At 41.2% G+C, this 18,185-nt stretch overlaps 1 protein-coding gene across 10 annotated transcripts in view; it reads left to right on the forward strand.

Annotated features, from left to right (window-relative positions):
• HIBCH (3-hydroxyisobutyryl-CoA hydrolase) overlaps positions 1-18,185 on the forward strand; it is a 118,229-nt gene that overhangs the window by 98,103 nt on the left and 1,941 nt on the right. For 4 of the 10 annotated variants that reach the window (XM_006034995.3, XM_006034994.3, XM_025191138.1 and 1 more), the window contains one exon: positions 1,378-2,323. In XM_006034995.3, the coding sequence (XP_006035057.1) occupies positions 1,378-1,493 (116 nt within the window). In that variant the 3' untranslated portion in view covers positions 1,494-2,323. Of the gene's footprint in view, positions 1-1,377; positions 2,324-3,490; positions 10,044-18,185 lie in introns of those variants that run through there. The other 6 variants (XR_325097.2, XR_325096.2, XR_003091677.1 and 3 more) reach the window with 5 other exon arrangements.

The raw sequence follows: 18,185 nt of genomic DNA on the forward strand, positions 1-18,185 counted from the left end.
TAAATAAATTGCATAGTTTTGAATCAGCAAAGCCAGATGAAATTCTTCTTAAAGTACCCAAGGAATTGACTGCGCTAATGGCAGGGCCAGTGGCTATTATCTTTGAGAACTCCTGGAGTCAGGTAAAACCCGAAACGACAGGAAAAAGGCAAATGTAGTGTTCACCTTTAAGAGAACATGGAAAGTACAAGAAATTACAGATTAGTCAGTCCACCCTCGATGTCTAGAAAGATACTTGGCCAAGAATTTGCTTCCTAGCACCTAGAGCAAGGGGTCAGTAATGTACAGCCCATGGCTTGTGGAGGTGCAGGCCTTTGCCTGTGCCTATGCTGGGGCTGAGCAGAGGAGCTGCTCAGGGAGCTGGAAGCTGTGTTTGTGCCACAGCTGCTGCCACTTCTCTCCATCTAGTACCTTTTAATGTTTTCATTACTGACTCGGAGGTTGGCTTTGCATGCATGTTTAGTAGATTTGCAGATGACATCAAGCTGAGTGGGGTAGCAAATGTCCTGAAGGATAGGATCAAGGCTGAAAGTGACCGTAATCAATTGAAATAATGATGTGAAATTAATTGGATGAAATTCAGTAAGGACAAGTGCAAAGTACTGTGCTTGAAACAGAATAATCAAATGCAGAAATGCAAACTGGGAAATGACTAGCTGGGCCGCAGTACCCCAGGAACTGTCTGAAATCTGCAATTAAGATTTGGGTATTAGAATTGTCTAATGATTGAGGATAACTAAGCAATGGAACAGATTACCAAGAGAAGGTGTAGAAGCTCTATCATTGGAAATGTTTAAATTCAGGTTAGACAGGGATGTTCCTGTCTTGAGCAGGGGATTGGATGAGATGACCTCTGGAGGTCCCTTCCAGTTCTGCATATCTGTGACTCAGTATGAAATATTTAAATTCCTTAAGTATTTGAATAACTGTTTAGTCACTTGCCAGATTTTACTAGGACCCTTTTTTACAATGGATATCCTGTATAGGTTTCTATACCTCTATCCCATTACCAAAGGATTGTGTGCATTGAGCTAGAGCAGATCTAACAGAAACCACTGGCTTAAAGTTTGTCTGGACCATTACACACCCTGCTTCATAGTTTGCAAGCACACTTGGGATTTTTTGAGTGTTTGTATATCTCTAGTCTTTTGTAATTCTGAAGTGTGAATTAGTTAACAGTACATTTCAGAGGACAGTCACACTCAGGGGAATGGTGGGGAGCATTGTGGGGAAGGGGGAATTAAATCTTACCGAAAATAAATATGCTAGAGAGTGGATTGATATGCACTAAATATTGTAACAGTAGACTGTTAATGCCATCTGAAGTAATTTTGATAAAGTTCACTGATAGCTTCATGTCATATTTCATCTTTATAGTGCTGATTGACAAAGACCAAGCCCCAAAGTGGAAGCCAGCTACCTTAGAAGAAGTAACAGATGAAGTTTTGGACAGTTGCTTTAAGTCACTGGGAAGCAACGATCTCAAGTTATAATGGAGCTGGAGAAACCTCTGGAAGTTTTATTCATCTGATTTAATATTAGGATATAAAAAAGAATAGTGGTGCAAAGATTTTGGAGGAGGAGGTATGGTGTCATCTTTGTCTTCAATCTGCTTTTAGATGCATATTTAAATTTTTGCACTCTGTAGTTTTCACTTTTATCTACACTACCATAGTGAAAACTGAATCATGACTGCCTTGTACAAGGAATTAAAGGACTTCAAGAAAGTCTTTTGCCTACTGCTGCTAAATAAGAAAGAACCGTTCATTTTTTTGGATGCAGGTCTTAGTCTTTTGGGGAGCTGCCAGGAGCCTGAGTGACTGGTTCTATGCCTTAGATATTTCTCTATAAAATGAAGATGGTTAACTTTTGTAAAGTCCTCTGAGAGCTTCAAATGCAAGTGTTCTACACACATTCAGTGCCTGGTGTTTGGGATTTTTTGGTAATGCAAAAGAAAAAATGGTTTTAATATGTTATTGAGTTGACAGGAAGGTGGTGTTGTGCTATTGATTGTGTCACTGGGTCAGTGCATAGCCCATTATAGGTTTCCCTTGCTGTATGCATATTCTGTATGTGTGAATTTGCTCTTATGCAACGACCCTTTTTATACCAAAAATTCATTATATGTAAGGTAAATTCACTCTTATGCGATCGGTGTGGTGAAAGCCCACAGCTAGCTGCTTTGTGCACTGCTTTGTGGAAGTGATGCACACCAAAATATGGTCTTCTGTGTGGATCTGTGCTCCTCATTCATTGTCTGCGACACGTGTTTCTGTAGTTGCCATCCCCATTATGGTAACATTCACCACCACTCTGCTTGTGTGTACTGTCGTTGCTGAATACCAAAATTGTCTTGTAAAAGAAATGGGTCTGGGGGTCAGTACAGTTGAGGTCTTGGACCGTATCCCTATTTGTTACATTGTAAAGTGGGTTCCCTTTATGCAAATTTGAGTTATGCACCATTTTCCAGGAACACATGTACAGTAGAGGTGTGCAAAACGGGCTGTATTCAATTCAGATTCATCCCGAATCAGGGACAGTGATTCGATTTGTTGATTCGGATCACTGTCCCCAATTTGATTCAGCTGAATCTGAAGATTTGATGCTGATTCACGGAATCAGTGATTCGGCCATAGACACAGCTTTAAATGTTTTTTCTACATACCTCAAGGCAGCAGGCGCAGCTTGTGAATGCTGCAATGCTGTGGTGGATGGAGTGTCCCACAGGAGTGCAGGGGCGTCCCCTGCATGCTCAGTGGCAAACCTAGAAGTGGACCATAAGTACTTCTGGTCGACTTCTGGATCTGTCTTCGAGTGCGCGGCCCCCCTCCCCCACACTTCCCTGGCTCAGCAATTGGCCATAAGGGGACCCCGGGTGCCCCCCCACACCCAGGAGGCACCAGTCGCCAAGCTGGGAGGGCGTGGGGCGCCTCCCTGTGTACTCCACAGCACACCCAGAAGTGGACCGGAAGTGCTTCTGGTCCACTTCTGGTTCTGCTGCCGAGCACGCTGGGGACCCCACAGTGCATCTGTGGGATGCTCCATCCGCCCCAGCATTTCAGCATTCACGAGCTGCCTGGTACCTTGAGGTATGTAGAAAAAACATTTAAAGCTGCATCTACCTGCGAATCGTCGAATCTCTCCGAATTGATTCAAAGTGTTCCGATTCAATTCAGAGAGATTAAAGGGTCTCCTGATTTGATTCAGATTTGGAGGTTCAGCCACTGAATCAGGCCGAATCTCTGCTGAATTGAATCAGTGACCAAAGCTTCATGCAGCCGTAATGTACAGCATAACACAAGGGAAACCTGTATTTGATTTTTCTTGTAGTCTGGAGTGGCAGTGAGTTTTACAAATTAAATTGCCAGGCCCCATCAAGTATTTTATGTGGCTGTGTCAGTTTTAAATGTAGTTGCCATTTTTAGCAAACTGTAGATTATTTACGTAATTTTGTAAACCTGTATTTGAAAGCATTGTCTTTACTTCCCAGTTTAGTGAACTCCCCCTGGTTTTTGGTGCCAGTGGAATAATGTCTTTCTGATGAGAACCGAGGCGTAAATTCACTGCTGATGTCAGAGGGTGAAGCTCTGTTGGCTTCAATGGTGTAGGGATGAGGTTGGTCCCAAGACTATAGCAGATGGTTGGAGTTTAGGTAACCAGAAAGTGGAAAGACATCACATGGATGAATTCAGGTTTCGTTTTTATAGGTATGGACAGCCCCCATACAGTGTAACCATGGCATTCTAATACAAGCAGCTGAGGGCAGGATTTGTGGAAACTAAAAGGAAATATACTGTGTGTACTGTGAGTTTGGAACAGGCCAAGCAGAGGGACTGAAGAATTCAGATACCTGAAATCTCTGGGGTGGGGGTAAGGGAGCAGTATATGGTATTTGAAGCCCAGAAATCGCTTCCAGTACTTAAGAAAGAAGTTCCAGCTGCAAAATAGGTCTGTTCATATTCTACATGCAAGCTCTGCTAAATTCCCTGCTTGAAGTCTCGCTCCCTCTACTACTTGGCTCTGTTCCTTGGGCTGGGTGCAGAGGAGATGATTTGGGGCTATACTATAAGTACAAAACTAGTAATGGTAGGAAGAACCAATTATTTACATGAGCTTGTTAGCTGGCCCCTGTGGCCAGTGCACTTGCAGTTAGTAGTGTAACTTTTAAGTTAAATATATAACTGGAAAGAAGCTAAGCTTGGTGATTGAAAACTCCCAAGGAAAATGTTAAAATATTGCTGCTGTCCAGCTGGTCTTGCAGTTAGCATGTACATTTATTTACAGAAGCTGAACTGGGGCACTTTTCTGAACCCTAGATTTAAGAACGACTAGAAAACTGCAGTCAATATTGTGAAAAGTTGATGCTGAGTTAGCTTTTAACACCTGGAGCTCAGATCTGAAGAAGAATTGATTGCATTCAAAAGCTTGCTTAAGTCTACCCAAAGCATGCAGTTGGTCCAGTAAAAAATATCACCCAAACAGATCCTTGCCTTTTCCCCCCTGATAACATGGACAGGGGAGCAGGAAGAGAGAACAGAACCTGCATTTTAAACCAGCTGCTGAACGTATCTTCAAACATGTCTGAAAAGCTGCTGCTCCACCTGAGGCTGGTGATGATGATAATGCCCTGAAGTTCCACAGTGCAACGAGATCCCCTTGATACCATCCCAACTTTATTATGTAAAATTATCATCTCTACTATTCTGTATGTCACACATGATCACTGGTCTATGTACTGCATGTTCAACACGAAGACTGAATGCTTTTTACAGTTAGTTTGAAAAGCTAAATTTCAGTGGCTCTTTCCAGTTGTTTCTATGGCAACAGACAATGAGGTCACACATGTAGGATTTTGAGTTCTCTGCAGACTAGTGAAGAGTAGGATATGAGATGAAAGGGTGAAAGCTTTTGTTCAGATAGAAACATGTTCAGTAATTCGCACTGGCAAAAGGGAAAAAAAAGAATAGAATGACAGAGTGGAAAGACGGAAGAAGTGTTTGTAACGCTCTCGAAGGTGGTGTGCAGCAGTGACTAGAATGCAGTATATTATTCAGTGTTCCTTCTGCCCTAGGATTTATAGGTACTGGTAATAAAGCAGACACTGGTTGAACCACAATATCTTTATTTAAATAAAGTAGAGGAGAGCAAGCCTGAGAAACACTGGAAACTCAGCTCCTCTTTTCAGAGACCTGGAATCTTTGGTAAAATTTTTATCCAGCTGCTTTTTAATGTGACCACATATATTTTAGATACTAATAACAAATAGCCTCAGCAGTATTGATACACCAATGAGTCATTTGTGACAAAAGGACTTAAGCTTCTAAAACAAATATCTGTTTGAAAAATTTACTCTTTTAAATTTAGCACTATTTAAAATAGTATAACCTGGGAAGCATCCAGGGAACTTCTTTTCTTTTTTTTTTCCAGCAAAATTTTTGCTCCCTATACTCCTCTGGGTGCTTAGTAACCCAAGTCAAGAACATCAGTTCCTTGGGTCAGGGATTGTGCCTTCTCTGTTTGTCAAGTGCCTGGCATGCTAATGTAATTGCAAGGGTTTATATGGAAGTTAAGTATAATGCACTGTGTATTTTAATTGAATAAAAACCTTACAGCAATTAATTGCAACTTAATTTTATTCAGTTTAAAAAGAAAGTTTTTTTTTTTCCCACAAAAATATTGTAAAAATATATTGTAATGTGCTACAGTTGGGGACTCAGTCCTGTATGGCTGCTGAAGTGTCACTTTTACAAAGTTGTGCTGTAGTGAACATTCTTGAACCATCATTAGAGTATCAGGCAAGGCAGATAACATCCATTTAGACTATATTTAGTGAGGTGTCACCTATCCTGTTCTATGGGACAAGGTAATGGAGCTGGAAATGCATTTTTAGAAAGAATGTGCTAATGTCAGATGAAAAGCAAAACAAGTTCAATTCTTGAACCAATGATGCAGCTGTATTTTTAAACTGTAGTATTGTTTTTATTACAATCAATAGACAACTATTTCAGTTGAGATGTAATTTTATTTTGGTAAAGACTTTTGTCTTCATCCTTCCCAGAAATACTTCAGAATTTAGAATAGTGTAGTATTGTCTGTTTTAAGGGTAGAGGCATTTGGGAAGAAGTGTCCTGTTGTCTGGCTCTTATACTCCTTACTGCTGTCTCTGTTGCTCCTGAAATTGTGTTTTCCCATCTGCTGTGTGCTTGCCTAAAGTGTTACCATCCAAGGAAGTGTCACTTCTGTTAGACAGCTGGTCTAGCAGTCTAGGGTGTATTAAAGCTGCTGTAAACTGGCAGGCAGTAGTGGGAGCAGACAAGGTTTGAACACCTGAGCTAAGAGATTTCAGTCTGGAAAGGACTTTGTAGTGCAAGATGATTTTAGTAGGGTCTACACTGTAGGTGGCAGCCATGAGGCTGACTGCTGTATGCCATAGCTCATTGTCATGTACCGTTTACTTACAGCTACATAACTTTCTCTTTTTGTTTCTTGCATATTTAATGTTGTTCTTGGTGAGTGGTGTGGGTGCTGTGACTCAGCCGCAAGTTAGTTTCATCTACCTAATGTAGAACATGTCTGCTGCTAAAATGCATCCTTACTAGAAAGATGGAGATGGAGAGTCTGATTTCAGATAAGCATCTGCTGCCTTAGCTCAAGTAAGTGCTGGGCACCATGGCCTAGATCCACTACAGGACTTAGATGTCAAAACGCTGAACATCGCAGCACCTGGTCTTTTAGGTGCCTAGCTAGGTAATGGAATCTGCATCCCCAGTTAATCACTGTGGTTCCCTGTACAGTGCACGCACAAACCTATGCATCTAAGTATGAGGTCCCACTGACTCCACAAAGTATGATAGGGGGCCCAAACCCCAGCCCTTCCAGGGACTTGGGCCTTGGCTACATGGTAAACTTAATGTCTGAATGTGGGACCCTCAAATGCACTGCTTTGTGTGGGCTACTCCCTAAACCTGAAGCAGCATAGCTATGTCTATGTGGTGCTGTGGCAGGTCAAGTAGTCCTGTTACTCAGCAGTACTAATGAGCCCGTCCAAAAGGGCTTCACTGCTTCCCTTGAACAGTTTCGAGCAGAACAGCAGGCTGAGGATGCAGCTGCCAGGCACAGTGAGCTGCCTGTGCAGCATGGTCTTTGGCACTTGCAGGGAAGTGCCTTCTTCCATTCATGCTTTGCAACTCTGAACTCTCTTCAGGAGGTAAGGATCTAAGTTCCCTCACAAAATGGAGCCTGTAGGTTTAGAGCATTCCCCAAAGATGTAGGAGAGCATTTGCTTCTCCCTCTATTTGGGAGGGTGGCAGAATCAAAGCATTACATTTTTCTCAGTGAGGGCTGTTCAGCTGCAAGAAGTCCCAAGGATTTTATGCTGTAATTATTGTGCACTCCTTTCCATCACCTTGCTCTTTACACTATTTGGCCTTGGAGTAAACCTGACGTGTCTGCTTTTATAGATCAGCTCATTGACCAAGAAGCCCTGTAAAATAGCTGAGCAGTCAAGTGCCTGGAGCTCCCTTTGTGGGTTAGAGAGTGGCTTCTAAGAAGGAACATGAAAAGAATCCCTTTCTCCCACTCTGCTCATTGCTGTAGGGATTACTAGAAGCAGACATGAAATGTCCAGTATATACTGATCTATAAATGAAGGCAATATTATCAGCTGGAGTGTTTTTGTAACAAGTCGGGCAGCTATTCAAGCAGGAAATGGAAAGAATGTGTGTTTAACACAGCTTGGAACCAGGTTGCGTATACACATCATCTCTAGTTTAAACGGACATTAATGCCTATCTATTTTGCTGTGAAAAGGGGAGATTAACTTAATTTAAAGTCTGTAATTTACACTCACAAACGTGATCTTGTTCCCAAAACATATTTGAACTGTAATCTGAAAGCGCCCATTCAGTCAGCTGCTGTGTTCCTTAAACCATACTGCTGATAATTCCAGATTGTGGTAAAGTGGGTTTTTTAAATGTTGCTTCTGCCCTTCAGAATGCAGGCCCCTGTCTATCTGATGAGCAGTGACCATGCAGTCCAGTTGTTATACATTTTTTAAAAATAATTACTTCTACAGCAGGGAGCTTACCACAGTACTGTTTCCATTTACTTTTAATGCTGTAGGGCAAATTATTTGAAGTGTTCTTTGATGTTTAGGAAGAAATATCCCTTTTTAGACTAGATTAACTAGTTAAGTCACAGCAAAGTGGATTCATTCGAGTTGTTCAATGACGTCCATCTCGGCGTTTGGAATTGCCTCTTTCCAGGGTGCTCTCAGATTTTCATTACTAAGTATACTCTACTCCTCCAGAGTTTTAGGGAGACCTTGTAGCCAATTAAAATGCCACTGCTATTGTGGGTTTGGTTTACATTTACCACTCACTATTTTATCTCCTCTTCCCTTTTCAGCAAATACTTGAGAGAGTTTTCTGAAGATCAGCCGATCTAACAGTATGAATAGGAGACTTCTGTCTCAAGGTAGCCTTATGCTGTGTGAACTGCAAGCGTTCATCATGATGAAATTTAATTCTGATAGGTTGTTTGCCTGCATGAACTGAACCAAACCAAAGAACTTAAGTTGCCATTATCACTTATCTTTGCAATCAGCCATTTTTCTCCTTTATGTAATGGACAGATAAGCTTAATCAGTTGTATTCAAAACAGAACAAAAAGCTGGAAATGGTTTGACTGAGTTAAGCTACAGTGGAACAGGAGAAACAGCACCACTGCTTCATGTAACAGTGCCTAGTCGCTTACTCCCAGAGGAAGAAGAAACAGTCCAGAAAGACTAAGGTCCTAAATGGAATTACAGTGAGATAAAATGTTGGACCCATTGGCTTTTTAGATGATATTCTGTCAGTTCCTGCCTTCAGGATTCTTTCTTGCTTAATATCTGGGCTCACTGTTACCTGGAGTAAGTTGGACTACAGATTCTATTGAAACTGAATATACTATATACTTTAGTGCTGAACTAGATGAGGGGAAAAAAAAATCTCTGGACTTTACCCTTCAGCCTTGAGCTCAGTCATGCTTTTTTTGCATATTAACTGTGTCACTGCATCACAGTATGAAGTGGCCATACACAGTTTTTCTAACAAGAATGATAGCACCTCCTACTAGCAGGAGAGAGGCTTTAGTGCACACCATTTGGAACAGTCTTTTACTAATGTCATGCTAGAATGACATTTCACTGTAATACAGCATAGTATTATGAGATGAAAGGTCCAGAACATGTATTGTTTATAGTCCACCCACACTGGTCCACAGATAATGATCATTTGTAAGCAATTGCCATGATCATGAGTAAGGCAGTTGAATTCATAAACTTAGTGAACAGCCTTCACTCACTTCGCAGAAGTCAAGGCATTTCAAATGGTAAATGATAATTAGGTTATCATCATCTTTAATACGTTTCTTGTTGACGTGCTGAGAAGGGCAGACTTCATGGCAGTATAATGCACGCAGTTTTCTTGCTATTTTTCATTGTTATGTAACACCTTGCCTTGGTTCAGTTGTTATTTTTCACATGTTTAGGCAGGCCATAAGGATCAAGGTCATTCATAATTTATCTATGTAATAGCTCTAAACCCCCAGAGCTTAATTAGATTTACTTTTATAAAGCAATTCTGTCCTCACTTAAGACCCAGCAGATGCAAGGACTACCTGATTATAAAAGTAGTTTTTATGCAGCACAAGACCAATTTGTACCTTATCCATGAAGATCTTTGGTGCTGCAGCAAGGACATGATAATGCAGGTGCTGGGCAGCTGGGTTTTTTGTGTATCCCCTTTCCTGACATTAAATTAGAATCAGACTCCACACATACCAAGCAGCCAGAACAGTCACCAGATGGCCAATTGCAACTGACATTTGATTTAACATATTCTACTGCAGTTCAGTTGCTCTTGATCTCTTAACAATATAAGAGGCATTCTATGCACCCTGCCCTTCCAGAAACATTCATACAGTTGTAGTTTTTCTTAAATTATATCTGCTTTTACTGGAAATTTATTTGTGAATTGCTTCGCAGGACATCAAAATGAGAAGCCTTGCAATTCAGGGGACATCACTTTCAATGAATGGGATGTCACTGTATTTGCTTTCAGTCACTGCCCATTGTCTCACTGCCTGATCAAGAATCTCATGAGACAGCCTGTGTGCATAGTCTAGCACTGCGGCACTTGATGAGCCTCTCTCATCAAGTTTTACTGTAATCAGCGATGATTTCTCCCCGGTGACTCCATCATCACCTTTCCTGCTCTTCTCATCCATGAAAGGGTTTGGGCCTGGAAAGGCATCCTTGGATTTGATGCATCCCATGGTACATCTAAAACTGCAGCTGTAAAAGTTAGTTTAGTAGCACATTCTGAAAAATTGAAAATGGTTTCTTGTGTTGATGCAGTGCTGCTGCTTGTAAGCAGGTCTAGCAACTTCAAAAGACAAAACTGTCCCTGTAGTACTTCTTCGCAGCTGGAGAAATCTGTCAAAATAATGTTTTTTATCGTTTTAGTTCAAGAAGTTGTCATTCCTAACATTGACTAATAGACCCTAACTGGAAGTTTAATTCCCTATAGCAGCCTGCAAGTGCAATAACATTTTGCTCATGCCAAGCATGACTTTTATGATGTTCATTAGTACCCATTTATTAGTTACTAGAAAAAGTTTTTGATGTAAGCAGGCCTTAGAGGCCAAAGGCAAGCATGCAGTGTAAAGTATTAGACTATTGCAAACCAAATATTTTAAAGACGTTATAGGTGCAGCTTTCCAGACATGAGCTGATCAAGGTCTGTCTTCTCAATTCTGCAAAAAAATACAAGTTAACTACAGTGATTTGACTGTTAATAAGAAGAGGTAACAACCTAGTTTCACTGCTGCTGTTTGTAGCCTCTTGAGCAAAAACTGACAAGAGTTTTGTCAGCAGGACTTTGCACTTACAGTATAGAACAGGGAGATGTGTTCCTAGTTCGTCTGATGCCTCTTTATACCAGCATTTCCTGGGAGACATGGAGGACTGATCATGTTCCAGGACAAAAAGCAGTAACAGGCTAAAGCTGATGCATAGTCTCCCGAAGCATGGCTCATGGAGACTGTACTAAGAGAAATCTCAGCACTTTTTCCAACAGCTAAAGTAAGTTGTATGTCTTGGTAGGGCATTGTTTCTGAGGTGACCACCTTAGGTGTTGAAAGCATAAAGTATCAGACAAGAATTACCATGGACACTAGCGTGTACAGCACTCGAATTACTGGGTTGTGAAGCTGCTTTTCAGCCACTCTCTATAGGCAGAGTCGAGTCTCATGTACGTGCCTAATTTCTTTTGGCATGATCTTACTCACTTGTCAGAATTAATAGTTGCCAGCCAAAATAGTGTGTCCAGCATAGAAACCAGCTGTTCCCTGCAGCTTCACCCAATGACCTCACGCTAGGTTCAGCCAAAGTTAAACATTTTTCTGTAACCACTCTCTAAATGCAAGCAGTCGTGGCAGAGGCTTATAAAGCTTGGTTGCATCCTATATACCAAAGAAAATATGGATCCTGATTCAGCATCTCAGTCATTGGGATTCTGGCAAAGCATTATAGCCAGAATCCTATTTGTCAGAGCTTTGCATGAGCAGACATTCACTCACGAGGATCGTGTTAGGATGCTTTTTCAAGGAAATAACAAGAAAGGAATCACCAACCTTCTTAAGTGTCACCAGACCAGGTCACCTCTTCCCTTCATTTTTGTTTTGTTTTTTTAAATACACAGCCTGTTTCATAAGACATGTTATTAACATTTGAGAAGTTTTTTGTTTCTCCATAAACACACGCTATTGGCAGCATACTTTAAAAATGACAAGAAACTAGTCACCATGTTGATAGCATGATTTAAGCTACAGATATTTGTAATTCTACCCAACAGAAAAGCCTATGATTTACAAGAGATGTTGTTTCTCTCTTTATCAGAGCTTGGTATTGAGAGTAAGACAATCTCTTAATTGCACCAGAAAACATACAGATCCAAGGAGGTCTATACAACTCAGATTTATAGATGTTTTCCTCTACAGGCACTGAATAAACGCTTATAAAGTCTGCATATAATATCCAAAGAGGATTCACATGTAATATAATGTGTTGGTTGGTTAGATATCTTGGCTTGAGTTTACCCACTTAGTCATTTAGTTTAGAGCTTAAAATGCTTAGTCTGCAGCCTGTATGCCTGCCTTTGGACTCTTTGAGGCCTGCTTGCATCCAAAAAATTTTCTGGTAACTAATAAATGGATACTAACGAACACCATAAAATCCCGCTTGATGTGGGCAAAATATTTTGCACTTACAGTTGGTTGGCTGGTGGATAGATATCATATACGGTATAATGTGTTGGCTGTTGGTTTCCAAAAGCCATTCAAACACAGAGATAATAGCAAATTATTTTGTAAAGAATCTCTTACAGCCATCAGCCATTAACAAAAAAACCCCAGTGCATAATTTTGACCTATCATTATAAGTAACAACTTATCTGCAACATAATGCTGGAAGAGAGACAGCCCACTCAGGCAGTATTTAACAATCCAATAGCAATGCTCCAAAAAACTAGTAGTGGGTGTCTAGATCTCAACAGATAGCAATCAGTATCTAAATTAAACTCTATATATGGACCATCATACTGAACAGCTTCTCCACAGATACAGCCTCATCCATCATTTGCCTTCTAGCAGTGATTTATGGTCTAATATGACAAATACTTAGATTTGCTCAGAGTAGTGATTTTAAAGGAAAAACCTGAGTGGGTGGCAGGTGGGAGATCCAGTGGGATTCTCACAGGAATATTCTGATCACTAGAAAGAAAAGACTTACAGCATTTTTTTTGGCTCAATCTGGCACTTATTTAAAATTCCCCATGCAGGCAAGGGATGTTAAAGTACTAATACACTCCAGGCCTTTGGTCTCTTGTTCTTAGACACAACTTCTGTTGATACAAACCAAAACTGAGTATTGCTTTTAGTTTTAGAAGCACCAGGCTCTTAGATGTAACTGGGGCTCCCTATCCATGCACATACTATTATTCTTAGATATTAAGAGCCAAGACTTTTCTGGGTGTTCTTGGTGCTTCAAGTATTGTGCCTTGTAATTGTGGAGAAGGGTTCAAGTGACAAGAGCAATAACTGCATGGGTACTTTGTCCGATTCAGATTTTTCTTCCATCTGTAGTTTTCTTCCGTCCTCTGCACTTCTCTCACTCCCCTAACATCCAACCATTTCTCCTGTACAGTATTTGTCTTGTTGGGAGCTAAGAAACTTATTTTGTGGTGTACTACAGCCATTACATACTCTTCCAGAGAGAGAGAATTGCCCTTTTCTGTCTTCCAGTAAATGAAGTGGAGCAGTGGGTTAGCCAGCAGCTCCTCTTCCCATCTCTAAGCATATAAGCATGGGAACATCTTGGTGCCTCAGATTTTCAAGTAGGATCTTTTGACACTCTGTACTCACTGAGGCAAGAGAATTGTGCTTTGTTCCAAGACAGTTACCCATGGACCTGTAAGCAGAGCAGTGCCCTTGGAAAGTCAGAGTATATATGCTTACACTGCAGCTGAGGTGCGACTTCACTTTGTCTACACGTATCTGAATTAGATTTTTGTTAGCTAGCACCAGTACCACTAGCAGCTTGGCTGCAGCAGTGTAGAACATGTCTCCAGCTGCAAAACCCCTCTGAGAAGCTGGGTAAATATTCTGGCAGTTAGCCGAGGGTGAGGTCTATACATTGTTCTCAGTACTAGAATCTGCTGGTTTAAAGCCATTCTGTTATCCTTCAAAAGCTGCACTCACACTTTTGCAGCGCACTCATTCTGCAAGGAAACATTTTCAATTGATTTACACAGGCACTAGAGATTTAACAAGTGAAACTTTTGCAGCTTCAGAGCCAGGGATTTCCAATCCTTTCATCCCTTAACTTAACAAAGATCAAGGGACCGAAAAAAAACTAATGTTTAGTCTCCCACTCATAACTGCAGTCCACATCCCAAATCAAAGGTTACATCTTTGATTCAGCATTGAGCATTAGGAAATTGAACACTGAGCAACTTTGGGTCAATATATGTGCCTAGATCTGTAGCGTTAGTCCTAACTAGCCTCAGCAGCAATGGGTATAACTTTTTAAAGCATGTACCAAATTAGGAGTCCATGTTTTATTTTAAAGGTTATTTTAGGTGCTTTTAAAAAAAACTTTATCCAAAGTCTGTGGGGCTAATTTTAAAAGGACTCTGGTTGAACTAGGCACAAGGATTAGAAGAGTCTTTGCGTTTATTTACACAGGGAAGCTTTAATGTAAGGACAAAAGACTGGAAGGAGCATCCCAAGCTATTGAATTCCAGTTTCCTGCATTTGCAGGCAGTTGTTAACCCAAAGAATCCCCACAAGATGCCACTTCAAACATGCCTACAGAACCACAAGGGGAGCCCATCACTCCGGTTCGACCAGTTTGCATCCTGTGTCAGGAGCACCTTGTGGAAGGAAGGTCAGGAACCTGCTCCCGCACAGACAAACAGACATAGAGGTAGTAGGCTGCGTGCAGATGGCACTGAGCGAACTCCGGACCTACAGAACCACAAAACACAATGCTGGAAGCACCAAGAACACACTCTACTGTGTTATAGGTAAGAGCAGGAAAGACTAGGGCACTGCTAGTGCCCTGCCGCTACAACAGTAGGAGCATCTCAGAATATCCTAGGGGAAAAAAAATCTTTCCTAGCCCCAAATTTGGCAGCTAGTATCACCTGGAACAGAAGCGGAAGGCCCTCTATCCCTTTTTAAAGACTAGCAAGGACATCAATACACCCCAGTCAAAAACCTATACACCCTTAGCTGTAGCCAATGTTCTTATGTCTTAAGAGGAGGGCAAAAAAAGGCCCAAAAAACCTCAGAGGCCAGCAGGCATTCATGGAAAGGAAAAATATATTCCCCCCTAGCTCCAGCTGGCAACCAGCAAAAGTCCTGAAGCTTGGGATTATCAGGCAACTTCTGCACTACAGAGAGAGTTAAGCTATAATTTTTTTTTAAACTTTAAATTCCCTGCCAAGCAAAAGCCTGAAAGGCCATACCTTAGTTCAAAATAATCTGGCTTTGCAATGTAGACCAGGCCTTACACTTTAGCCCCCAAACTGAGCCTGTTTCTGCCTCCCCCACATTCCTATACTAGGGTGAATGTGTGTGTGTGTGAAAGCAAAGACTAGAACATTTGGGCATGTCCCCACGTGTGTTTGCAGCAGCAAATAAAAGTAGTGACACAAAATTGTGCAGCTACTTTTTGCTGCTGCACTCACCCGTGCACATGTTCTTTGGTGTGGGGCAAAATGCTCTGCTTTGGAGGAATGCCATTTGCCGCCTCCTTCTGGCTCCGTGTGCTGGGGAGACACTCTGGCCAGCAGTGAAAGCATCTCCTGGGAGGACTGAGCTTCTGTGTCTGCCAGGGCATGCACTGAGCTGCCTTTTTTTCACATTTCCCTTTTTTTACTGGATTTCCCAATAGCAAATTTTGCCTCTGCACTGCAAATTAGCAGTGTGGGGCATATTTTAACATGCTGGGCGTGTGGTTTGTGGTGCAACAAATTACACTTGCCTGCATGTCTGGATCCAGCCTTTGTGTTTGTTCAGGTGCAACTGAAAATATTTGTTTGCCTTGTTTTGTGACAGTTCTCCCAAGGTGATACTGCTGCATGCTGAGGACAGACTTGCTAGAGTGGCTGAGGAACTTTTTGGAAGGAGTTAATAAAAAGAGTTTTGTCTTCAGCAGTTGAAGAACTTTTTGCACTTCTTAAAAGCAGCAATTTGAGAAGCTGCAGCTTCCTGGAAATCAGCTTCACCAGCCTGTCACTGATTTGAAATTAAGTCTCATTTTTCTACTAACTGAGCCTTTGAATCCCATCTACATTCCAGAAATCACTACGAGCCAAGGACTCCGACAGAAGCCTTCATTCACTTCTGAATTCCAACCAATCAGTACAGATTAATAGAAACTTCTGCACAATCCAACAACCCTTTCCATCATTCTAGAACAGCAGTTCTCAGCCTTTGTAGACTTAAGGTATCCTGAAGCAAATGCCTTCTCTTAACTTCCACTTGTTTTTTGATTACAGAAAAATAGTAGAGCAATTATTCTGTATCAGAGATCTCAGAAAGACCACAACACATCAGAATGTATTTGACACTAGGGATTTCTATGTGAAATCTTTGGGTTTATCTTGTGAATCATGTGAAATCAGGTGTCTGAACACCTAACAGTGCTAAGTGTGTGTGACACCCTGCAACAACCTTAAAAGGATTTCAGTGCACCTCACTTTTCTGGAATCTCAAAACATGTAGTTCCCCACCTCTTCCTTTCCCAACCAATTTAACAATGACCATATTTACCTGAATCCAACATATCTTTAAATTTTAGATGACCCCCAATAATTAGATTCTACACATGGAAAATTAAAAATGTACCGTAATTTTCCATGTATAAAATGTAATTACTGGAAGGTCATCTTAAATTTCCTTCCTCGCCCCTGTGCTCCGCTGGCTGCAAGCCTCTTTCCCCACCAAACAAGCCATCCTGGTGGAGGACAGGAAGTGGCTCCACTCCAGCTTCAGCCTCAAGCCTGAATCCAAGACAGGGTTTGCTTTTTTTTTCTTCACATGCTAATTGGGGGGTGGGGAGGGCAAAAACCTTGTCTTGGATTTCGGTAAATATGGTAACCTCAATTATTTAATTAATCTCTGTGGGGCACTCTACTGTTGTGTTGACCTGCAGGTCTCCCTTGAGATATCAGGGCCACTGATGTCAGGCAGTAGTAAGCTTATCAGTTTTAACTGTGCTATGCTCTGGGGTTCGATCATCTCAGTGTGCTGTGGTTGTTGCTGGTATGAGACCTTCTTGAGCAATGATAGATAATTCAGCATTCCCCCCGTCTTACATCTGAAGCTGTTACCTATTCCTTCATCATTCTGGATGGACACAAAGTTCAGTCTCCTGGAAGTGCAGGGCTACCCCCTTGTGACACTATTGGTATTAACTACCATGGTGGGAATGCATACCAACATTTTCCTGAAGTGATGGCAGCTCCCCAAAGCCCAAATTATATGGAATTTTTGTGTTTTGCTTCATGTATCCTCCACCCCGTCAACAGGGTCCCAAGGATTCTGGTATCAGTTTCCAACAGTACAAGCACTCTAATTTTCAGTAAGATTTTGAATAAAATGCCAGCAGGAAACTGCTTATGCTTCACTGGTGCATTTTTGTAATTTAACAGTGCAAAATTCATGTCCAAATCTGACTCCACAGTCTTTTGTAAGCAGGCACTTTTTTACACTGTTTTCAAGCAGTCCTTTGACTTGGGAGTCAGTAGGGACATTTTTTTTAAGCACACTTATGCTCATGTCTACTGTGCAGTGATCAACTGTTAGATGAAACTTTGGCACTGCAATGCTCTCTTTAGCAAAAGTAGACTTGATATGCAAAATAATCTGTTTACCTGTAGTATTTTTGGCATACACAGCAAGCAAAATACCCACAGACTAAGGGCAATGCTTTATCTGAGAGATATGAGCACCTGTAATACATAAGCCACTGGTCTCCAATTTTGGCTATTCTGTACCAATGTCCTCTGTGAACAATTGGGTATTGCACTTATGGTCTCAGTACCTTCAGAATGAGGCCTTTTAACTCTTTCAGCTTCTCATACTTTTTAAGAGTTGCATCTTTGTTCCAGAGATGCCTGATGGATGTAACTGGTTTGTGTTACGCACACATTTTCCTACATAATTCACCATTACAAAGTACCTTTTTACCACTTTGCCTATTGGGGCAGGCATGTAGGTGACTGCCTCAATCTTACTGGGCCCTAGCTAGCCATCGCATGTTAATATATGTTAGGGGAAAAACGTGCATTATATGAAATTTACTATTCTGTTTATTTTGCTTTATCCCAGCATTCTCGGACCGTTCTAAGTGGCTCTGTGCTTCTGGTCATGTTCTTCTGTTTTTTTTGCCAGATCAAAGCATCATCTTTGGTATAAAACAGGCTGTTGTTCCCTCACACAGGAATATACATGTTACAGAGGGAGAATGTGTTAAACTTCTAAAGCGTATGCAAAATGGAAGAATGGGGAACCAAAGGGGAAATATAAATACAGGAAAAGGAAGAGAAAAGTAAATGGTTGAAATATTCACAATC

Source organism: Alligator sinensis, unplaced genomic scaffold, assembly GCF_000455745.1.
Source record: "Alligator sinensis unplaced genomic scaffold, ASM45574v1 scaffold351_1, whole genome shotgun sequence".
NCBI classification, from domain to species: Eukaryota; Metazoa; Chordata; order Crocodylia; family Alligatoridae; genus Alligator; species Alligator sinensis.